This window comes from Eleginops maclovinus, chromosome 17 (genome assembly GCF_036324505.1).
Source record: "Eleginops maclovinus isolate JMC-PN-2008 ecotype Puerto Natales chromosome 17, JC_Emac_rtc_rv5, whole genome shotgun sequence".
Classification (NCBI taxonomy): Eukaryota; Metazoa; Chordata; class Actinopteri; order Perciformes; family Eleginopidae; genus Eleginops; species Eleginops maclovinus.
Window position 1 is genome coordinate 8,064,687 of NC_086365.1, and position 25,318 is coordinate 8,090,004.

Consider the following 25,318-nt stretch of genomic DNA (forward strand, 5'->3'; position numbering starts at 1 on the left):
ACACACACACACAACAAGAGTTCTCTGACACTTAATCCTCTGACACTTAATCCCTACACACACACACACACACACACACACGTCTGTACCTTCGAGTCGCAGCCACAGCAGGCATCCTCTGACCTGTGTGATCTGAGCCACACACACCTCCTCTCGTCGGTGAGGGTTCACCGCCTCCAGCCACATGTCCTTGGCAAAGCTTCTGTTCTTCCATGTCTGAACACACACACACACACACACACACACACACACACACACACACACACACACACACACACACACACACACACACACACACACACACACACAAGGAAAAGGCCAATGGAGAGAGAAAGAGAGAGAGCTATGGTTTATTTTTAGTCCTCATCCACACGGACAGGGTTTTTTTCCACTCCGTTCTCAGAAGAAATCCTGTCCGAATGAATATGCAAAAAATACAAATGAAGCACTTTCAACTAGTGAAATTCAGTACTGAACTTAAGTACAATATTCATACTTCTTTTATTGTGCTTTCCCCCCACTACTTATATTTTAAAGCTTTAGTTTGTTTGTAAATATTGATGATTAAAACATGCTAGGATGTGACAGTATCAATTACGCAACCTCGCGGTAGTTGAATTTAGCCCTGACGTACAGAGAGTGCCCTTAACTTCTGGAGAATTCTACACTGCAAACATTAAGCTTAAACAACTACTTGGGTTAAAACTCATTTTGTGATATTCAAGTTAAAACTGTCTTTGATCCTCGAGGCCTCTCAAAGCTTTGGTGACATGTGCACTCTTTTCTTTATCAGATGAGGAAAAGGACTTCAGATCTTTATTGTGCATATGACTATAAAGCCTTTAATCTATGTTGGCAAAACCAGTTACACCTCAGAGGCGTTGTCTCTTGTAAAATAGTTGAAATCATAAATCTCCTCATTGTGCTGCAGAGTTTTTGTCTTTGAATCTTAGAATGAGTGCATTCAACACTTGAAAACAGAAGTAAGATGTCTCTCAAAAGGTGAGATTCATTACAGTAGTGCATTCTAACAGTTTGTATCACAAGGGAAGATATTTCAGAGATGAAGACCAACTGGTTTGTTTGGCAAACACATGTCTGGTTTACTGTTCCACTCACAATATTACTCACTGAATATCCTCTGAGTGTACTCCCAGATTATCTCCCTCAGTTTTTGCTCGTACATAAACTTTGGGGCTCTCAATTGTGCCTTCAATTCTGAAAATATTTCTCCTAACGGTATTTATGTCAATTTAGGCCAAGCATGTGCTCCTTTAAAAAAACCTGGTCAATGAAATCTTAGCCCAGCCTTACTTCAGGGAAGCAGGCGTCGGTCGCAGCCTCGGTCCCGCTCTGCTTCAAGTAGTCGGCCCAGTCAAAGTCGTGGCCCCTGAAGCCCCGGGGCCGCTCCAGAGTCACACCGTGCTTCAGACACCACTGCACGGGCAGGATGCCGGGAGAGTGGGCGTGACACACCACAAATCGCGGCTTAAAGTCAGGGGAGAGATCGTCCAGAGTGACCTGGAAGTAGAAGTCGTTGTAGACCTGGGGGGGGGAGTGAGCAGAGACGTTTTTATTTTAAAGATCAAATGCCCCCTCCAAAAAGAGGAACAAGGTTTCCTTCTTGGCAGAAACATGTTAAAAATCACTGCCACATTAATAAAAGGCAGCTGAGGGAGGAATCTGCTTTATGTTTATATATTTAAAGATGAGTCATTGTTGGACTCACCTTGGTGACAGAAACGGGGCAGATCTGCAGCTGCTCCCACGGAGAAACCATCTCCAGCTTCATCCCCGTCCTGAAGGAGTGCTCGGGCGGGTCCGCGTGGTCCTGACACAGTAAAGTCAACACTTTGAGACAAACGTGCTCCACTTCTGTTAATGCGCACATGTGAAACAATGTAGGTCACGTTAACCCTGCTGGGTGGCATAGTATGGATGGGGGAAGATGTTACTCCTGCTGTAGAAGATAATGACATGTAAAATCTAAATGTGGCCTGTTAAAATAATCTAGGTTCAAGCTAGCTGCCTTTTTGATTTCAGAGACTCTTGCCAGATCTGAAAACTGTGCATGCAATAAATGTAAAACAGTTTGTTTCAACAAATCAATATATGATGATTGCTTGACACATCTTTGCCTTAGTGTGTATGCTTGTTCTCAGGTATCAGTAGAACCAGATTCTCATATAAAAATTCATTTTCGGAAGTTCTGAACTACTTGATATCTTAAATAAAAATGTAATGTAATGTAATAAAGAAAAACTCCCCCTGATTTAGGTCTAACAAATAAAATATGACAGAGATGACCAACCTTGAACACCTCCAGGGGAAGCGGGCTCTTTTGTCCGTCGAGTTGAGCTTCCTGTAGAGCCTCCTGCCATTCTGAGGCGCTTCTTAGAGACCTGAGTCCTTAAGAGAGGAGGGATTAAGTGAAAGGTTAAAAATAAAATGCCTAGTCAGCAATGAATAGAAATAAGACTTTTAAAGAAAAACGTTTTAGGCCTAATAGTAAAAATACAATCTGAGAGCTGATCCTTTCATTACCTGTCGGCGGCTCTAGGGCGAGCTGGTTCTCCAGAGCCCAGCCCAGCGGCCGGAGCCGGACCTCGAGGTAGAAGAGCCAGCTGTCCTGAGTCTGGTGCTCCTCTGAGAGGCCGGCGTAGCGCAGACGCAGCCTCCCCCCCACATTCTGCAGGACCCGCACAGGCCAGTAGAGCAACGGGCCGGAGACGTCCTGCAGCTCCAGAAGCGAGCCCTCCACGATCAGATCCACCGTGTTTTTACCCCGCAGAGGCTGAGGGACACAGAGATTCATTAGAAATGTCAAAATATTATCTAATGGGAGAAAGACACTAACATTGACTTGCTTACAGAAGTGTTGAAGCTGCATGTTTGTGCACCCTTTGTTTCAACATTTAAAGATCAAAGGTTCTATTGTAATATGCACAATAGCGACTTTTGGCAATGAAACTCTCCAGTCTCAAGCTCCTCCAACAAGGCAACATACAATATCGTTCACATACAGTATAAATAAATAATTCAGTGCAGGAATAAAGAGATAGAATAAATACTGTCATCTATAATTATATTGACTTTCCTTTTCTTCCCAGAGTCTATTGTCCTTCGTATGTGTTTTTTTTGTCCGTTTAAAACAATCATTTGACATTCTGAGTAATGCACTTGTTTGCCTTCTTGCCCAGGGTCAGATGAGAAGATTGATGGCGCTCTCATAACTGTCTGTTCTTCATCATGCTGCAGCCAGCAGCTACATATTTACTGTGCAGACATGACAGCCGTATCAATCTTTTCGACCAATCCTCCGCTAGATACGGTACCCTGGTTGTTACGGGGTTAAGAATCCTATACCAGAAATCAGAAATCCTTTAATCGTCCACAGCGGGGGAATTTACAGTGTCACAGTCAAGCGGACAGTACAGATAAAACATCATTTTACACATATTAAATTGAAAGACAAGCATTAACCCTAATTTCCCTCTCTCAGGGTCTTGTGTTCCTGTTTTGTTCCCCACCCTCTCTGCTCATTTCCTGCCATCTTTTTACTTTCCCCTATTTACATTTCACACTACATGTTTAGCTCAGGAAGTGACTTTGATCGCTACGAGTTAGATAAACGATAGCGATGCATTATATATGCTTTTATCTTTCTAAGACTTGAACATGAACTGCATTGTTGCACTAGCTACTCACTTTTGAGTAAGTTGAGACTGAGAAACAGAAAACGTCACTGTACAATGTTTCTATCACCTTTCTCTTCTCTTTGTTGGTGCCTTTTGTGTTCAGTTCGATTTGTTCCAGAACATTTGTTGAGTTTACACAGTATACCAAATATCTGTTCATTTATTGCAAGTAATATCATTATTGCTGTATTCAACGCTAGGGCATATTTTCCCTAATATCTTCATCTTAGTGTTGGTCTTGCCTTTATTCCTCACAGTGTGGTGCAAGTAAAACAGAAACCAATGCATTGTGTCGCAACATTTGACCTAATTGAATTAGCTTGTTGAATGTATACCTCCTTCTCTTTAACAGATTTATTTATCAATGATGTAAAGTTCTACATAAACTGCAAAAGTTATCTATTTTATTGTAGGCATGATAAGCAAGGAGATATGATAGCATAGGGACTCGATTTTTAGAAAATGTTGATCTGTATGCATTTCGTGAGCTATTATCCACACACTCACCCCCTCCAGCAGGTTTGCCGGTGCCGTCCTGGAGCCGGTCAGATCCTGAACGAGGAACTCCGTCCAGTCGCTGTATTTCTCCTTGATGGCTGCAAAGACACAACAAACCCAGAGACTGAGAAACACTCGAGCAAGAAGAGTGAATGGAAAGAGAGGAGACTGTTGGTGAGTTATTGATAGTAAGACACCACGTTGTAGAAGTATAGTGAGAAGAACATGCGTTATTAGTGCATGCATGTACTTACAACCACAAACACATGTCATTTATACTAATGTTTTTAAAAGCAGATACAGATTTTTCGAATAAAACAGCAGATGTGAAGTATTTGATTAGTGAGCGTCGCTGAATTTGTTTATTTTCATGTGGCAGAAGTGAGAAAAATTCAGTGTTTTTCCCCGGGAAAGCGTTAATAGCTTTATTCACACTGCAAACATTAATGCTCAATGCTGATTTATGGCTGAGATCAGATATGTTTTCAGGCGTGCATATGGCAGTTTCCTGCAGGAGTAAACACATCAAAATAAAAAGCACTGATTAATGTCGTATTGAGCGCTGCCATTTAAATGTTAATTTGCAGAATAACAGCTGGAAATTTGAGAATAAAATAAAGATAGAGGATGAATCGGCAAAACTTAAGACAAAACTTTTGTGTATGGCTTTTGAAAAGCACAGGTGACCTTTTTTGTGTGAGGTCAGAAAAAAATGTGTACAAGCATCTTGAGAAACTTCAATTCTATAAACGTGTTGACCTATAATTAAATAACAACGTGTTTTGTCTCTGCTGAGTCCTGTGTGTGCATGTGTAATTTGTTTAGGCGATGGTTTTGCTCTCTTATGTGTGAACAGATCTTATTAAACTTTGTGGGGATCAGCAGGACATAAATCCCCACAATGCAACTCTTTGAACAGATTTGTTTGCCTGTAATGTGACCAGTACAGGATCTCACACACACACACACACACACACACACACACACACACACACACACACACACACACACACACACACACACACACACACACACACACACACACACACACACACACACACACACACACACACACACACACACCTGATGGACCAGAGTCTCCAAAGTAGGGCTAAAAAAGCCGGCTCCCAGGCCTTTTGCATGTGGTTTTGGCTGCTTCCTGTTTCCCACAGTGCACCAGTGTTATTGTATCTTTGCTTTTCATTTGGCTCCTCTGATATCAGCCTCCTGTTTATGCCTCAACCCTCCTCCCCACCAAAAAAACAGAGCTAAAATTCCAGGGAAGTTGCTGAGTGGCCTAACATGTTTTCCCTCCCTCATTTACACACTAGAAGAAAAAGAAACTCCGAGAACATTCGCTGCAGTCAGTTGCAGAGTGAGTCACGTTTACAGCATGAATGCAACACCCCTTATGACTGACATTCCCCGCAGCACGATTAGCATCAAGCTAAAGTGAAAGTGAAATGTAGTCCACACTCTGAAGCATGCTGATAATGAAAACAGGTTCAGGTTGAAGTCGTTTGACTCCCATATCTGTTATTTATCAGGCTGCAGCCAGCAGCTACTTATTTACTGTCTAGACACGAGAGAAGTATCAATCTTTTCAACACTCATTCCTCACCTCTCCCTCTGCTCATTGTCTTTCATCTTTCTTCTGCCCAATTTTTCAAATAAATTCATTTTCCCCAAAATGTTTGGGTGAGAAAATGCCCTTTGATTGAGTTAAAGTATTGGCACTGCTGAACAATATATATGTTTTAATCTTTTTTGTTCAGTTCAATCTTCAATTGGTCTAATAAATAACAGTGAAAAAGTGAGTTAAAATCACTAGAAAATAGCACCTTAAGTTGTAAATCGAACCTTTTGTATTGGTTTATATTGAGTTCAGTTCGAAATAAACATTTGCACATACAACCCACATTGAAAAGGATATCAATAATCAAATATTTCCTCTAAAAGTTATGTAGTTGCATAAAAAAATAAGCCTTTTGTAGCCTTCATTTGATTTGGAGAGAGTTGTTTAAAAAAGTGTTTCAAATGTGAGATTATCGTAAATAGAACAACCATTAAGCTCCACAGAGGCTACTCTTTAAACACATAATTGATCAAATCAATAAGTCTTCTTTTGTCTTGTCTGAATCAAATCAGTAAAGCTTGAATTGAGTGAGGGTTTAATAATAGTGTTTTTTCCTGTGAGACTATTTTCTTTCCTTGCCTCTGCTGGACTTTGTTAGAACACACACACACACACACACACACACACACACACACACACACACACACACACTCCTCTGTTGATCTCGGGTGTGCAGAAATAGATAAACTATTTTTACAGATCCTGCTGAGATTAGTCATGAAGCCATTTAGAGCTCAACAGAACAAGAAGCTAAAACATGCAAGCTTCTACTTCCTTCCCCCTCAATCTCTCTTCCTTTCTCCCATATTGTCCCTCCCTCATCTTGCAGTTTTATTATACTGTAGTGCTTTTCTTTTTTCTAACTATAAATAATTATCTATTTTTCTTCATTTCCCTCCCAAAGGCAGCAGACACGTAGAGGTGAAATACTGACTTTCACATAACAATAAGTGCATAATTAACCTTGAGGGAAGAGCTCCTCCAAACAGCCCCCTCCGTACCGCCAGACTATCGCAGCGCTAACCTCCCCCATCTCCCCCCACCTTGTCCTCCTCCTCCTCCTCCTTCTCGTCCTCCTCCTCCTCCTCCTCCCTGCACCAAAGCTGGCTGAAGTCTGCATGCAAATATCCAGCATTAAAGGACAAAAACAAATATGAAAGTGGGTGTATGAAATTTGCATATTCTGCCAGCTCCTCTCTCTCTAAACCTTACCGACTTTATTCAAAAGCTTTACTTTAGATAATCAATGTTTTAATTAAACAAGAGAAATGGCCTCAGTGTTTTTTTGCAGCAGAGCAACAGATTCTAATCAGAGTTAATGGGAGCAAATTACGCTCGATTCCCCCTCCAACATTACGCCCTGACACGGAGACGAACAGCCAAAAGGGAAAAGAGCCAAGTCAATTGAAACAATTACCTTCTTCCATTTGAAATTTCCTCTCCAAAGAGGCCGTCAGTATAATGACAGGCGCACGCAAAGTGTCACGCAGCGTGCAATTTGTTTGTTTCTGAGAGACATTTGACTGTTGTTTTTGTCTAGTGGCTGAATTATACCCCGACAGTTTCAGGCACCATGTTGTTAACATTTGTATAGCCCTCTTCACGACAGGGCAGGGGATATTAGAGCAATTTGTGTAAATATGAATTAAATAAGTGATGTGTTTGCAGTAAAGAGGCCCTCTACTCTCTACTTTGATTTATTGTGACCTTTTAAACATGTTTCTTTTTGTTCTAATGCATCTCTTTGTTATGTTTCTCACCTAATCATAGTATGTAGTTCTTAAAGTGTCTGTTCTTGCTGCCTCTTTTTGTGGAAATCATTTAATTGCCTGGTTTAATCGCAGTATTTGCATTTATTACTTTTTCCCTTTGGTTCTTCGCGTTCTTGCACAGCACTTGAAATACATCCCTATATTAAAGATGCTATATAACTACCGTTTATTATTATTATGTAGGAAGGAGCATTTGATTGGCCAAATAAAGAAGGAATAATTACATTAATTTATAATAAGGTCTTTGTCAGTTAGAGCAGTGAATCGTGATTATTTTGGGGTATACAGTATACTAAAAGGAAAACACTGACTGGCAGTACATCTATATGGCATTTTAGTTGTTTAAAAAGAAAGTGCGTTGGACTTTTGCTACAATCCACATTGTCCATATCCAACTTGTTTTGAGACCAGGAAGTGCTCTGACCCTTCATTTTTGGCAAAATTCCTTAACTATAAATAATTTCTTTCACAAAACAAATCTATAGTAAAACATTTGTCCATTAGCATGAATACAGCTTCAGTGGGAATCTGTCATAGACAAACAATTCAGGGTCATGCCTACGCTGAGGCAGCCCCTTTGTTGTTTCTCACCACAATGTCAGCCTGAATGCCGCCTTACTGTTTAAACACACACACACACACACACACACACACACACACACACACACACACACACACACACACACACACACACACACACACACACACACACACACACACACACACAGGTCTATCTGAAAGCATCATCTCCTGCAGGCTCTGGCAGGAAGCAGTGTGGTGAATTCATTATGCAAATGATCTCTGTCAGAGAGCAGCTACCTTACCACATGACCAAACTTCTGATGTAGTTTTAAAGAGCGCTTTACATGAATGGATGAATGTGTCCTAACACACGTATACACACATATACACAGAAAGATTGAACTAGCTTCTCTCCCCTTGTTTTCATATATTGTCAAATCACCATTTTAATATAGCAGGTTGATTTACAACCTAGCTGTGAGAATGTAACTTTCTGGCTCACCTGCCAGAGGCTCATAGAGAGAAATTAATATTTCACAACATCTTTCTTCATATTTGCCATTTTCTGTTAAAAATGTATATAGTTATTACAAATACACACAAACGGGTCCATCATTTTAATCTAAAACCTGTCAAACATGTAAATTAAGAGTGATTTTCAACTTAAATTCCAACTGCATGAGGACCATAGGGTCATTATAGAGGTGGACACAAATGATCAATGTTTACCCTCTAAAGTGATCTTGTGAATTAGTTTTCATTCGAAAAAATGAGCGAGTTACGCAGCAGTTTATAGCTGCAGACTCATGCTGCAAACAGAGATGCTGATTAATGTGGGTGCTGATTTAATGAGTACAAAAGCTTTGCTGATCGCATCAGTGAGCAGAGGTGCATTTAAAGTGGTGTGTGTGTGTGTGTGTGTGTCTGTTCAAGTAGATTTACAGAGGGACGGAGGTGCGTTTGTAGTATGCGATTTGTCTAATTGTAACACTCATATCTTATGAGGTTTTTCAGTGGGGTAAAAGGTAGCGGGTAAAAATCATGGTCGCACCAACGGTAGTAATTGAGAGAGAAGGCCAGCAAATTAGACAAAAGAATGGTAAGTAGGTTCACAAGGGAACTTTTAAAAACCACAGAGCTGCTGATTTATATCAAGTATAAGATGCAAAGCAATTGTTTAGCATGATGTGATGTCATATAAAGTCAATAGAAAAGCCAAGATGTATTAATTTGCTGTGATTTAAGTGCAGTAAAAGATTGTAAGGTATGCCTAAATGACCATATAATAATAATAATACCAATATCTGAGTCTTACAGTTGCAATGATTCATTTTGAGTGTGAAAATTGTGCCTCTTTATGGCGCATTTCCACTGCATGGTACATCGTTTCTTTTAGTTTTCCACCAGATAAAGTATCTTGTCCTTTTTTTAAGAAAAACCTCAGTCGAATATCAAAGCGAGCTTAGCCAATAATAAACATAGACCTAAATCCATGCAGACCACTGACTGTTCAGAAAGAATTGTTGTTTGCCTATAGCAAACAAATCATGGCCTGCAAAACAACCAACTTCTTTTGGTAGTCATATTTTATGTTGCATTGTTGGCTATTCTGTAGCCATTGTGCCTATCAGTCAAGGACACATTTTACACAAAGCGTTTTTTTCACTTCTGACTTTTCTCCACTTGACTGACAAACTAGCGACATGCTTTTCTCCTGATATAAGGCACAGTTTGTGTTTCACATTTTATCCAATCATTGCATTTCTTTCTGCGTTTTGCACTAGTTATCATTCGAGCACAGCTTGGCACAAACAGCTGTGTGTGTGTGTGTGTGTATGTGTGTTATCTGCTACAGCTAGAGAGGAGTCACATGCAATAGGGGGCAAGGCAACTGAGCAGGGAGGTCATTTCCTGTAGAGGTGAAAGAGGAAGAGGAGAAGGAGGAAGCATGCAGCTCTGAGCCTAACACAGAGATGATTTCATGTTAACTAAAAGAGAGCAGGCAGTAAGTGTGAGGCACTGTTAGAGCGGCTTACCTTTTCTCAGGTAAATGTTATCTGAGAAACAGAAAACAAACAAAAAGAAAACAAATAAAACAGGTAACTGTGACACAGGTATGAAGATGTAATGTCATGATTATCCTGGCCTAGACAATTGTGACAAAGTGAGTTATATTTTACATGGTTAATTAGTTAAGATGTTTAATATATTCATAATATCTGTATTATTTTAAATCAAGCTCTATTCTTATATAGCAATATTAAAATATAAACCGCAGAAGAAATGAAGAGACCACTCCAATTTTTGCTTAAATCTTGATCTCTACGTGTATGGCTGCCATTCCAGTGTCTGTTGAATTACAACACAGAGAACAATTGCCAGTAGTTTATAGAATACAATAAAAAACAAAGAGAACAACAAAGAAAATAAGAGAAGGTGATAATGCTGAAGTGGTCTCTTAATTTATTCCGCAGCTGTATATTCGCGATATCCCCAAAAATGGAAGTTCATCAACTTAAAATGGCACTAAAATCCTCAATTAAATGATCTTGAATGAATAATTCCCCTGTATAAATAAAGTATAATACTTTTGTTTTTTAAATTAGGTTAATCTGTTCCACTTTTTATATCTAGCTTTATATAAATAAAGATATATGAAAAAATAAAAACATATTCCCTTTCAGCCCGATAATTACATGTTACCCCTTTAACTTATGTCAAGAGTTTTTATCCTGATTCCAGATAACGTCCAATATTGTCCCATCCCTAATACACACTCTTGTATCTCTTATACTGCAGCTGACTAAGCAACACACACACAATGTGCACGAACATGATGCAAAGCCGTGAAATTAAGCAACAAAGTGCTCTCTTTTCTTTTATCGTATTCGACGGATTGATAGCATATTGCAGAAGCCTCTTTAGGGAATATTGATCTGCCTTCCTTACATGACTAATGCTCAAGTTTGCGTCATTACACACGCAGATGTCAACTGTCCATCATAATCAAAAGAAAAAGGAAGGATTTAAATATGAATTTCTGAGATGAGATGGAAGAGATGTAAATGGTAGCTCAGAGGCCTTTGTATTATTACTGTAAAATACATATATTTGTAATACTGTAATATTACTTCAGAAGCAGTTTTTCTCAATGTATGATCCGACCCTATGATGATGGATAAAAAAATGTTGAAACTCTTTATCCCTAAAGACTTTTTTAAAGAAGAAAACACAAAGTAATGCAAAATGTTGGATTGGTGTTCAGAAAGAAATATGAATATGTTTGCTTGAGGAGTTTTATGATTTTTTAAATGAAATGAAATGGATCATTCATCGTGAAAGGTTTGACAGAATGCACGAATAATTAAAATAATAACTATTCCCTTCAGTCTTAACTCTCATCTTGATTGGAGACTTATACAAGCTTTAAGAAAGCTCCTCTACTAAAGCGATGAAAGATAATGTAAATCTTTTCCTTTTTTTAGATGAAGTACGCTAATGCTGTACAATCCATAAGTTTGTAGAAAGGACACGTGATGTGCCGGTGTGAGGGCGAGGAGTCAGGAGGAAACGGATCCAGGTCGTCTCCACAACAACAGAGGAGCACGCCATCCATCAGCGGGGAAGTGTGGGAAAAATAAATGATCTGAAGAGGCAGAGGGGGTGAGTCATCTATTTGAGGGCCGCTGCAGGTGAAAGTGTCTGATGGTATTGTGAAAAGGACAGGAAGAAGAATAGAGTGCAGGGATGATGTATTTTGGTAGGCCAACCCGGAAGGTAGCATAGCAAGGGCTCCCTCGATTAAAAGCCAATGGGATTTCTTCATTCAATTTTGGGATATTGCAAAAAAAATGAGATCTGTGGCAAACACACGTTTATGATACGTTTTGTTCAGCTGACATAATGCTATAAATGAACTTCATCCAATCATAAGACTTCACAGCACCAACGCTAAGCTAAAGGCGGCTAATGTTTGGCGCGATGGCGTTTATTCATCTCATTAAGTCAATTTTTAGCGACTAGTTTTTTAAGAGGCATAAAAGCTTCAGACATTCACCAGTGGAGTATTTACAGACACATTTGATATCGTTCAACAGACGTGAACCTCACCTCATAAGCATGTGTTAACCACAGACCTTGTTTCGGGAATCCAACCAATAAAAGATGCTCTGTAAGAGATGGTGGTTGTAGAAAGGAGGTGACATGTCCTGTGTTGCACGAGGGTGTGATGTGTCAGTGAGATAAATGACATTTGAGCCGTCTTGACAATCGATGCACTTTGAGGGAAACCTGTCTGTCCGTTAATAAAAGGCATTCTCTGAGAGGTGAAGGTGGGAGCTGTTCTCTTGTTAGTCTGAGTGCATTAAGGTCAAACTGACACTCCTGAGTGAATGCACTGAATCAACCATTATGTGACTTTTTTGTGCTATATCTTTTTCTTTTTTTGTTAGGTCTCCTTTCATGCCAAACATTTCAATCGTAGTTCTCTACAGTCAGGATGGAAAAGCCTTTGACATGGACATGTTCAAGTCCAAAGTTCAACACAAGGCTGTTTATAAAGCCTTTTAAAGTAAGGATTATTTTTAAAGGGTGCCTTGATGTTACAGAGAAAACTGATCGTATTTTATCCTTGGAAAAAAAACACTTAAAATGCCCCCCAAAATGAAAGAGCAGTACTTTTTTGCTCAGCGCATGACCACAACCTCGATAGTTATCAACTAATCTTAGTTGATTTCTGATGCCAATATTGATATTCGCCAGTTAGCAAAGTAGATATTTCCACTTGTAATTACACTGTTGAGGAACCTGTGGTCTAAGTTTTTCATACATTACATAATTACACCGTAGTTGTGTATACGTTGTGACAATAAACCTTTGAATCTGTAATCTTGAATCACTTAAGAACATCAAGTCTCTGGTAGTGGATGATCCTGTTGTCTGTCTACTGTTGCTGTAGTTACCCACTGGCGGATACAGACAGTAAATACATTTGTTTACAAAATGAACACATTGAGTGGGCAAAAATGAGTTCCTGATTCTAATGATCATCTTTTTGTTGCTAATAGTTGTTGAAATCCTGCCAGTATATATAAATAAACAAGGATAGGAAACTCAAACATAACCTTGTGTGTTCAGATAAAAGTAACCGTCTTGGTTAACTTTGCCATGTGTGGGTGAAGGTTCAGGTGAGTGCATGTACAACACAGTTTCTTCCTACCTTCAGGGGGCATGAGAGTCTTGTTGTTCTGCGTGCACCAGCCCACCGGGTGCAGCTCGGCGGTCATCACGTCGCACCAGAAGTCGGCCTTGCGGTCATCTCCGTACCCGCTGAAGCGCAGCAGCAGCAGCTGGCCACACGTTGTGATGATGGTGGCCACCCAGTAGGTGTCCGGGCTGCTCTTATTGGCCACCTCCAGCTTCATGCCGGGCTGGAAGCTGCTCTGCAGGCTCACCTCCACCTGAGGAGACACAGCAATACAGGTATGTCTTCTTTAATTGGTCTTTGTTTATAATGACATTGTGTTTAAAAGGTGAAACAGAAAGGGAGTTGGGGAATTAGTCTGATGTTTGCTTCGGTTTGTTTTGGTTACTTTACCGCCTTCATGATTGCTTGTATGACTCACTTTGTTGGTGCAGATATCAGAAAAGTAAGAAGACATTGGTTAAACTCTGAACCTTTGATTAAAATACATGAAAACCAGCTTTCAGTATTTCTTGCTAAAATGAAATATCCATACAAAACAATCAAAGGTTAAAATTGTGTGTCCATATAAAAAAACCTGCAGTTATAAGGGTCTTTAAGAAACTGTAAGCAGATTTTGGGTTCAGTCTAGAACTGATGTCGATGGTCATTTGACAAAGAAATTATAACCGGGAACTATTGTATATTTGTCATTGTAAAGGAAAAAGTCCTTGAGCACGTTTTTTTTTTGTTTGCCTTGCAGGCTGATATATCTGAAAGAAGCACCACAAAACATGAGAGGTCTTCTTTTTTACTACATTGGTCTTATTTTAAAATGAAATTGTGCTCAACAAGTGTCAGTTCTAATCTCTTATGCTTGGAAAAAGTGCGCAGACAACTTGAGGAGTTTGCTGGATCAAAGGTGAACCAGGGAGGAAGTTTTATGGACAGAGTGGGCAATAAGTTTGAACCTTTCTTTGTTTTGGTTAGTTTACAACCTAACTGAATGTGCTGTTCCTTCTGTTGGTGCACAACTAAACATCCAATTTGTTAAATAAATGTTATCACAGCGGGAATGCTTTTTCACCCACCCCACAAATATTTGTATTTAAAAGATGATCATATTAGGAACGTTCACCCACGAAACCAAGCTTGCATTTAAGAGATAGTAATATTTTCGAGTTGGTCGCTGCTTTCAGAATACATTAACATGTAATGAGACGTTAAGTGTGAAGAGGAACTCTGCTCATTTTACACATTAAAGGTCAGTTCATGGGAAAACAAACTCTTCCTGTGAAAACAGATGTTTTATATCTTATGGCTCCAGAGAAGCTCTGTAAAACCTGAGAAAGAGACACGGATGATGTTAACAGGGTAAACGTTTTAACTGAGACTTCAGAATTACTAACAGTAAGCCTTTGTTAAAAGATGTATTCATGGAAGCACCGACAGTCTAAGTAAAACATCCCATTGAGTTGCATTTTGTACATTTTCCAGGGTCTCTCATCCCCTTTTTTATTATCTTACTTTATAAAAATGCAATATAGTTTTTTTAGAACAACCCTTTAGTTTCACTCAAATAGAACAGTTTTCTTAAAAATCGGTGCAAGTGGTATTGAAAGATTTGCCAACAAAAATGCTGATAATATCTTTATTAATTGAGGGAAAAGTAATATAATATGGAGATTTTCATTGTTTATATATGTGTTTCATTAAATGTTTGTTGGTTTTGCGCTGGGCTGGATAACTCAAGCACTGGGGAAACATTTTACAAAGTGAACTTAAAAAGAGATTAATTGAAAACAAAATGTTCCCCCCCAAACAACATCTCTCTTCACATTACGATGTTTTTAGACAGTACAGCCAAATATCGCCAACATTTTACTGTCAATGTAACATTCACATTTGAGTTGTAATTGAGAACTGTTATAATTAATGACCACCAACACTTAGAAACAGCCTCTCCACTTGTCCTTGTGCAGAGAAAGCAATACATCTGTACGCCAGTGAATGCAGCGCAGCATAATGCGTTCAACCATAGCCACAGGCCGCTATACAACTGTGGAGAACACTACAAGCCCAACAGGATGTTCACATTCAACACTCGCACAAAATGCACACACTCGCATGTGAATGGAAAAAGCCAACATCTTAGAAATAAACACAATACAAACGACCCCGCGACTTCCTGCTGCAACAATGCTGTATCACTCTGGCTGGCTTATGTAAGAGAGCTGTGTGTGTGTGTGTGTGTGCGTGTGCGTGTGTGTGTGTGTGTGTGTGTGTGTGTGTGTGTGTGTGTGTGTGTGTGTGTGTACAGGCCCAAGAGAAATCACTGTTTCAATTTGTTGTAGAGAGAGGAGAGAGAGAGGAGGGAGAGAGGAGGGAGAGAGAGGGAGCGGCACTTTACTGAATCACATTTTTCCGGGGAATTCATGGTCTGTTTCCCAGTGACTCAATCCACTTACCAACGAGGCAATTTAGCTTCCCGAGAGACCTCGCCCGCTCAGAATCACCACACACACACTTTGTCCGACATCTCGTAGAAACACACCACATATTCTAATCTCGCCCTTATTACCATTCATCGCTCGGAGTGATGTAAGAAAGTGAAACGCCGACACGCTCCTTTAAACCTTAAATTATCTTCATGCAAGTCTCCACTTTTCCTGTGAGCCTCATCGTGGAGGACAGCTGCTCTCGGAGTCAGATGAGGTGGATAAAAACCTCGCATCAACGCCGCTCGCCCATCTGGCCCGCTTCCTGTGATGTGATATTAATGGAAAGGGGCCTTGTAATTGTTTGGTAACAGGCTGAGTTTATTGGGGGGTATTATAAGCAAAAGTTTGTGCTGGAAAATACTTTATGTTCCCAAAATATATGTATTTAAAGCCTCTAATTTGGGTCATGCTCCAAGACTACAGGATCCCCCACTATTCTCTAGAAACACAGAAGACAGTAAAGAACTGCTTCCACAATTTGGGTATTCAACATTTAATGTAAAACAACATTTCATAAAATCAAGCGTATTAAAACTGTGCTGAAACAACGATTAAGACGAAGTAAACATGGCTTAAAACGTGCCCTGCATTCAAACTTTGGGCCCATTGCGTTAAAATAATATATATTTAGATAGTGTTGTTGTTATTGTTGTAATTTGGTAATCATGAATATTTTTAAATTATTTCAGCTTTGCCTTGGAAAGTAAACGCATCACCATTTTTTTAGTTATCCTGATCGAAGCTTGAAGAACAATGGCATAAAAACGAATTTGTTAATTAAGTATTATATTTGAAGTTAATTCCGGTACTTAACTTACAGGATATACTAAAACAAGATGACTTTTTTGCCTTTATAGATGCGAGACCGCAGCAGCAGGTAGAGATTAAACAGGTGAGTCTGACATCTCAAACAATCGCCCAGGTGCTGATGGCATCATGCTGCTCAGATTCCCTCTCAGCTGATCACTGCCTGAAGGAAAAAGCTCAGCAGGCTGTGCTTTAATTCATGGAGGAAATTACAGTTACAGTACAAGGAAGCAGAGCAGAGTTACTTTTAAGCCACTGTATCCCTCTTCACAAGAGTTTTCCACTGTCTGTTTTGCATCCACACTGATAATATAAATCACATGCTAAAATCACAATATTCATCATAACCAGAAAACCTTTTTTATTGGATTTCCAATGGACATTTCTGCAGGAAAGACAACTGATTATAGGCTTGAAATAGTGATATTCATATATCACTGTAATCCACATGGCTCATTGATAATATAGCCAAATAAAGCGTTGGCACAAACCAGTTCCTGTTAAAATCCTTAAATTCTTCACTTGACCATGATTTGACTGATTTGATTTGAGTAAAGGTTAAATACCTTTCCTCGAAAGCACTCATTTGAATCCATGGCGTTGTTTTCTCTTTCACATGACTAATGAATTGTTTTTTCAAAAACCGGTAAAGTTTGTCCAACAACTTGTGAGTCACTGAGGGAACAAAGCCAATGAAAACCCTTGATTGAAAAGTGTGTGGGTCATGATGCCAAAGCCTGGCTCTCTGTAATATGCTGTTAAAGGATCTCTGCACATGGTACTTATCTATGAGGCTGTATTTAAAGGATCACTGAGATTTAAAGTGTGAGGTGGAGACAAGCCACTCACATGTTTGAAGGTGGTATGAGGGGCGGCGTTAGCCCCTGTCTCCTCCATGTACTCCTCCCAGTTAAACTCCACCTCTTCCTCCATGGATTCTGCATCTGAAGGAACAACATCAAAATCAGACGTTTGCATAAAAAGAGCCGCCTTGTCCTGAGGCTGAATACTGATGTCATGTTTGCATAGTAAGCAATTAAATAACCAGTACCAATTATCAGATTATGTGTTGGTGTGTGTTGTCCAATTTAAATGACAGTAAAGTTCATTTTTTGGGTGAGAATTTGTATTATTATACATTAATCTCAAAAAGAGAAGAGAGAATTTATGCCAGATTGAGCTATTTCCATCTGCAGTCCCTGGGCGGGTAAACACAGGACCTGTCATGTGCATGCTTTATCTGTCATTATTTCATAATAATATTGATAGTTAAATGTGAATCTGATTATAACATAGACAATATGATAAGGGCTGTGTTTTCAGATTCCTTAATGCATTTTCTTTCAGTTTCTCTTTACAATCTGTTTGTCTGAGAAGGGCAGTGAACCACATTTCAGATGGAGATAAAGCTTCCTCACCTGTGTTCACCTCTTCCTCTTTCCCATTGGTCGAATAGAGCGACGTCACTGCAGTGAGGGCCAGCGGCTGCTCCTGTGACTGCATCTTGCTCCTCCACTTCCTGCTGACTTTAACCTTTGACCTGAGGTGTGTCACTTTCTCTTCACTGCATCTCTCACTTTCCTAGACCGCACTGGTACAGATAAAAAAGAGTGAATGTGCCGATTTATCAAATACTGCCCATTGTTCACAAACAATCCGTGACATTTTAAAAGAACAATGATTGAACTGGGAGATAACACCTTTGACATTTGCTAAAAATAAACACAAACTATTCAGTAAGCATGTTCTTGGAAAAATAAAGACAGGAAATGATGCACTTTGCATTTCCAGTTTCTTTGGAACTCAATAAGTGGGTGGTTATCAAGAACAGTGACGGCCACTGTGGCTGAATGTGCAAAAGGAGAAGAAGGAAACTTTTAAGAAATCTTATCTTAACCAACATAAGATCAAAAGGAAAGTCAGCTGATCTGTGGGGAAGTCAAGAGCAAAGTGTTAGAGAAGAAAACACCTCCAAAGACCGTGCAGTTTCAAACTCTCAAACTAATTTGAAGCATCATTGAAGTTGCGTAGAAAGCCTGTTATTCTGTATAATTGCAGACCAGCCTCCTGCCTCTTCAGCCTGCTTTCTGTAATTTCAGGTTATGCATATCGTCTGCCTTTTGTTTGCATACCACAGCAAAACTGCATCAGATAACCAAACAGAGTCATACACAGTAGAACAACTGGAAAAACACCAGCAAAACAACAGGCGTCAATTAAAATGTAATTTAGTGTAATCTCACAGAAACCTTATAATAGAGGAAATATGACGATGTGTGTTTATCTGAATCAGAATACTTCATCTATCCTGGGAGGAATTGGTTTTTGCTTCATAAAGAAAAAGTAATAATAATAATAATTGAATACAAAATGATATAAACGTAAGACGTTTAAGTAAGCATGTGCGATAAAAAATAAAATACAAATACTGATCTTATCTCATAATAAATTAAGTTAAATGTCTATTTCTATAAATGTAGGAAAGAAAAAAGTATGCACATTACACAACAACATACAAGACGAATTTGAGCTGACTAATGTTGGTCTTTAATCACCATGATAAATGAACATAGTCACTATCACTAATGACTCATTAGTTAAGATAATTGATGCATCATTAGCTAATCTTTCTTGGTCAAAATGGCTTGTGAAATAACAAAAAGGTAATACCGTGAAAATATGAAGCCTTTTTAGTGAAGATGACCTGAGAGCAGGTGTTCTGTTCATTTTCAGTGTGTGATCTATAGCTGATCATTCATTTTAAACTCTGATTAATAACTCTGACGCAAGCTTATGCTGAGCCTCATCAGACTGATCATGATGCACATCATCTATTTCTCAATGTTTTTTCTTTGAACAGTTGGTTTAAATTCCAGGATTGTATTCATTCCTGTTAAGAAAACTAAATGAAATAGTTATTTTTATAGTTTTATTGAATTTGGATAAATAAAATATAGATACATGAAAACAATGTGTTTTGGGGTTTGTGTCATTAACCTAAAATGTATATAAACTCACATTACAGAAAATATTATGTAAAAACAGCAAATCTTAAAGACAATCGGAAACTAGTGAGAATAATCCTCTTCACATCAACAACAGACCCTGTTTGTCACTTGCCTGGTGGTTTTCCTACAGCAGGTCATGCAGTAACATCACTGATGACTAACCCTCCCCTCAGCTCAACACACTTACATCAACCTGCCAATTAACACCGCCATCACAGAGCGCTTCCTCAATCAGGACCAAAACAATTCAAGGTTTAACAACTTTGAAATCAAAAATATCCACGAGAGCAAATGATATCGGTATTCCGGTATGAGGCAAGCTGCACATCCTGAGATCAGAGGGAAAAACGTGAGAATTCGACAATCCTTTCAGGAAAATATAGTCCAAAAACCCCCTTGATGTCCTGAGAGGAAATCACAGACAATACTGGAGCTGGAGCTGACTATTTGCAGAGCTGAGAGGAGGCAGTGACAGTCTCCACAACCATGCGAGTGTGTGCCCGCCCCTCCCACCTCACACACTCCTGACGTCCCACAGTGGCTCCAGCAAACATACATTGCGTAAACAACAAGCTGAGCTAATTTGGCTCACATGACGCTGCCCCTAACCCCCCCTTACAGACTATCACTGTTTCTTACTCCGCAATCTTCTCGCTGTCGTCAGCATGCAGTCCTCTGCATTAAACCTCAGTAAAGTGCATGTTAACTCTGGTAGTAGTAGGGCTCAAACTGGGTTTTTTCCCTTCAAATTCCCCTCCGACAGCATGACATGAATCACCTAGATAGATTCTGCATGTGCTTGTTGCAACACTTCAGTACAGCTATTTGAAGACTGAGTGACATTAAAATCCAATATGTTGAAACAATCAGAAATGTATTGACTTAGTTATTGATAAAGCAAAATGCAAGGAAAATCACCTTCTACAGCTTCCTAAATGGGATTTCCTATTTCTTTCAAATGTATATCCATGTAAATGTATAATCTTTAGGTTTTTGGCTGTCGATTATGAAAAACAAGCCATTTTTAAATAACCCCTTGTCATGTTATGCTCTAAAAATGCAACAAAAAGTTATTCATTAAGACAAATGATAAAAAAATATTGGTGTAACTTCACAGATGCACCTTTTTACTTGAAAATTGTTGAGTTGTTGACTGTATACTCCATCACATTGCATTAAAGATGAAACAAAGATGGTGTGGTTAAAGTGGTGACTTTGAGCTTTAATTACAGGGTTTAACCACCACATCAGATAAAGTGTAAGAACTGAAGCCCTGTCATTGTCCTTCTCACTGTCCAGAGACTCGACAAAAAATATGTATAAAAAAGGTAGTCCCAAAGTGATCCTCAATACAGACCCTATAAGAACCTTCAAACTACAACGTTTTAAATCCCATGTGCTGGGAGCCAAAAGAAACAGGAAATGTTTCAGTGACCAAAACACTTTTGGACTGCATTGCTCATTTCCTTAAAATTCACCCTGATATATTTATTATTGTTGCCAACTTTGACATCTCTTCGGGAATTTAAAGGTCACATATTTTACTCTTCTAATCAACTTAATACAGATCCCCGGGCTGGGCTGACACACACACACACACACACACACACACAGCTAACACAACATGCATATTTCTCCCACTTCAGGGTCTATAAAATACATATTCAGGAGGTATTACAGCTTCAGTATACGTTTGTAAACTACTTACTAAATATTGATTAATCTGTTGACTTTCATTTGGTCTGTAAAAGGTCACAAAAACATGGAACATGTCGAAATGTGTTTCCCAAATCCAAACATTCCATAATTGAACCATCTTGTTAAATCCACAACTGGAGGATAATCAATACACTGTAACGGAGGAGTAAAGGAACTATGAAATACTCTCATTTCAGAATCAGAGGATTAAGACTTTTTATTTGCTCAATTTAGAAATGAATTGAATAGTTGACAACTGATGAAGCATCTTTGCAGCTCTATAGTAAAAGTGATTACAATATAAACTGAACTATAATCCTCCTTTTTAAAAAGTAACATTATTCAGCAAAAAATACATAATATATTTCATTTGACATTGTCAGCACCATTAGTTTGTATTTATTTGGTGTCTATAACCCTGAGAAGTAAACAGAATCCTCCACAGCCTTTTGTTCACAAGGTTGCTAGCAATGGCAGATATTTGCTTCTTGAAATAAGGCAACTTTTTGGGAACAGCTTTTGTTTTTAGCTAAGCTTACTGGCCTGTAGCGTCCCAGATTGGGAACTGGGGGATTAAAACGGTCAGAGTTAATCTCTGGACATTCGTGTCTCAGATTGAGAGGTTCTTTTTTTTATTGATTAGCCCCTGATGGGACGCTGGGCATCCACATGTTGTCCTCCTGCCTTTCCCTAAAACCTCCCATGCCAAAGACTTAATGGAGGATTTAGGAGATTAACTACTACTGCATGGGCTTCGGTTTTATTGCATTACTCCCTATTAGGTCCTCCTCTTTTAGACCCATCCAAGAGTTGTTTCCTCTTGGCGACATGGAGGCCTTCATGTAACAGTTTGCCCTCTGTTTCTTCCTACAGTTTTTAATTTCAACACAATGCAGCCTGTGTGTGTCATGCCTCACTGTAAAATGATGAAGTGCAAACAGCAACTGCCCCTGGTGGACCAGAAAACAGTGGGGGGGATGACTTCCGACACATACACAACCTGCAGCTTTGAGACTTTTTGGTCTTCTAATAACAGGAGAAGTCAAATTTAATATTTGCCTAGGTCCTCCCCACATTCAAATAGAGGACGAGGGTGTGTTTTGAGGGAAAGAAAATGAGGAATAAAGGAAATATAGCAAGAAAGAAAGGTATATGAAAAGATAACATAAAAACTGAGAAAGAAAGAATGTTTGCAAACAGAGAGCAAGAATGAAACATATAAAGATAGAGGGAAGTCATAAAAAAAGTGAGGAATAGGAAAACAGATTTACAAAATGAAAAAAAATAAGCAGGAAGAGAAATGTACAGAAATAAAGACAGAAAAAGAGATATAGAGTCAGAGAGAAATATATTACGAGGGTAAGTAAGAAAGAAAGCAAGACTAAGAAAGGAACATGTAGAGAAAAGATCAACTGGACGAAACATGAATTCAAAAAAGAAAGCAAGAAAGAGAAACAAAGGAAGATATAAAGGGGAAAAGTCAGTCAGAAATAAGGCAAGTAAAAATAAAGACAGAATAAGAGATAATTAAAGATTGAGGGACAGCAAGTAGAAATCATGATTTACAGAAAGAGAAAGAAGAAAGAGCAGTCAGAAGGAGACACAGACATAAGGATCCTGACCTCATTATTTCCTGTAAAGTGACCTCCTCCTCTTTCTGTTTCTCTATCTCTTCCCTCTTTCAAGCAGACTTGCTCAGTGTGTGATTGTAAACAAACATTCATCAGCACATTTACATACAAAGCATTCATCAAAAACAGCTAAATGATAAATGGGAGGTTCTTGCACAAAAAGGAAACAATCAAACCGTCAGTAATGTATAAATGAAGCAGGATTCATATTGATCTCTCCCTGTGGAGAAAACGGTTCCTATATGTTTATATTTCCTTTTAAAAGTGCTCTTATTCTGGCATATTTTCTTCCTGTTTAGACTCACCCATCACACTCGCAGAAAACATATCTTTGGCGCAACAAGGAGTCCAAATTCATGATTTATTCATTCATCGTGGGCTCCATAACGCGCAGTCTTTTATTGTTTCTGTTCATTATGGTGACGAATTTAATCTGGAGGAGGAATCCTCCAGTAATGCAAAACTGTAAACCCCAGATTTAGCAGACCGCCTCGCAAAAAGAGAAATAATTAAACAGATTCGGTTTCACCCAATTATCTGAGTAATCGTTGCAAATGCACCCATAGGGAAACAATAACGACTGCAATCATCATATTAATATAACACGCAGCAATGTTTATTTTAATCAACCTGCTCTCGGGTTTACTTGGGGAAACGATATTCATCTGACAGATTGTGGTGTCTATAAACACATGTGTCGCTTGAGATCTTCCTTTTTTGGATAAAAGTGAAAGAGGAACCTTAAGTGCACATACGGAAGATTAATATACAAGTGCACGGCAAATGTTTATTTAAAATCAGCCTGATGTCGGCTTTATTGGGGAAAACGAAATGAATCTGAAATATTTGGGTTTCTATAAAGGGATGTGTCGCAAGGTTGAGCATTTTTTCATAAAAGTGAAAGAGGAAACGTTAAGTGCACATGAGGAAGATGAGGTGGTGAGGGGTGTAGCCGAGGCTGCTGGCACTCCGTTCATGTACTTTGCACACTCAAAACTGCAGCGGAAAAAAACTCCCACGGAAATGCCAAATGCACACTTTGAATTTAATTGATTAAACCTCGTGTGTGTCCATCAAAAGAAACCTAAACGGGCGCGTTATCTGTCAGCGTTTTATTTTTTCCTCATTCAAAGATTTTAAGGCGCAGTTTTCCCCCATAACCCGCCATGTTGAAAGTGGTTTGACATTTTGGCAGTGTCCGGTATTTTCCGATGGCTTTTACGCACCTAGGGGTGACGAAAAATTCCAAATGACTCATATATACGTGAATAAACGACTATAAGTAATTTATATTGTAAATAACTCAGTGTTCGCATTAAACAAAAATGTGTCGTGGTCATCAAACACAACATATATACCTTATGATTATATTATAAATGTAAATGTTGTGTAAATATACCCACATTTTTAATTACATGTGAGGAAAAACAACGCAATATTTTCGCGAGTGCCACGAGACAGCTTTAATTGCAGCGCGTGAGACACACTTTAGTCAACTTGGGCTCGTGAACACGCTCGCGAGTATTCTCTCGTTTCTACAGAAACCGCCTCGGTCCTTTTTTTAGCCAAGGAGGAGAGAAATAACTCTCCCCGTGTTTATTCCTTCGACAAACCGAAAAAAATAAAACGTAGAAAACGACGGAAAAGGTTCCCTAAAGCAGCGCGTACAGGGGCTACCTGTCTTACCTGTCCAAGTTTTTGTGTCGCTTCTCCTTCACGAGACCCCCTCTGTTCTCTCCCTCTCCTCGAGCAGAGCAGCGCGAGCGACGTCTTTCAGCTGCTGCCCCCGTTTCAATATGGCATCTCCCATCTGCGCATGTGCAAAAACTAAACAGATATTTTCAAGCCAACTCCTTCACAGATCTTTTTATGACACAAAACAATATTTTTATTCTGGCTGTTTAAAAAAAAGGGAAGTGACGTTCAAGCGCCAACAAAACCAAAAACACAAAGAGGATAGCTGTCCATTTAGTATGTATACTTTTTTTAATTATAAAATACATATTTATATACAGAGATGGAAGAAGTATACTCTATGTACAATATTTGCCTAGGAAATGTAGAGAAGTATAAAGTAGCATGAAGGGAAATACTCAAATAAAGTAAAATTATGTTAAAGAAGTGCTTAATTATGCTGCTTGAGTAAATGTACCTTGTACTGTAGCTTTCCACCACTGCACACTCTCTGTTATTAAAATGGGAAGTTAAGTTCAATTGCAAACAAAAACAATATGTAACATAATGTTTTAAAATGCTTATGCGCAATAAGGCTTGATCAGATATAACCTAAAATTATCTACAGTACATTAATGTATAAAGAAATGTATCATCATTCGTAGCTTAAATGAGAGTTATCACTCATCTT

General features: G+C 38.9%; 1 protein-coding gene across 3 annotated transcripts in view; it reads right to left on the minus strand.

Moving 5' to 3' along the window:
* Window positions 1-24,767, minus strand: part of sfmbt2 (Scm like with four mbt domains 2) — a 34,459-nt gene extending 9,692 nt beyond the window's left edge. The window contains exons 1-11 of one of the 3 annotated variants that reach the window (XM_063905326.1): window positions 24,640-24,767; window positions 18,035-18,207; window positions 17,466-17,560; window positions 13,345-13,585; window positions 10,163-10,183; window positions 4,206-4,294; window positions 2,545-2,794; window positions 2,312-2,409; window positions 1,730-1,831; window positions 1,315-1,545; window positions 90-216 (exon numbers count right to left, since the gene is read on the minus strand). In XM_063905326.1, coding sequence (XP_063761396.1) covers window positions 90-216; window positions 1,315-1,545; window positions 1,730-1,831; window positions 2,312-2,409; window positions 2,545-2,794; window positions 4,206-4,294; window positions 10,163-10,183; window positions 13,345-13,585; window positions 17,466-17,560; window positions 18,035-18,119 — 1,339 coding nt within the window. In that variant the 5' untranslated portion in view covers window positions 18,120-18,207; window positions 24,640-24,767. Of the gene's footprint in view, window positions 1-89; window positions 217-1,314; window positions 1,546-1,729; window positions 1,832-2,311; window positions 2,410-2,544; window positions 2,795-4,205; window positions 4,295-10,162; window positions 10,184-13,344; window positions 13,586-17,465; window positions 17,561-18,034; window positions 18,208-19,811; window positions 20,064-24,639 lie in introns of those variants that run through there. The other 2 variants (XM_063905327.1, XM_063905328.1) reach the window with 2 other exon arrangements.
* Between the last annotated feature and the right edge of the window lie 551 nt (window positions 24,768-25,318).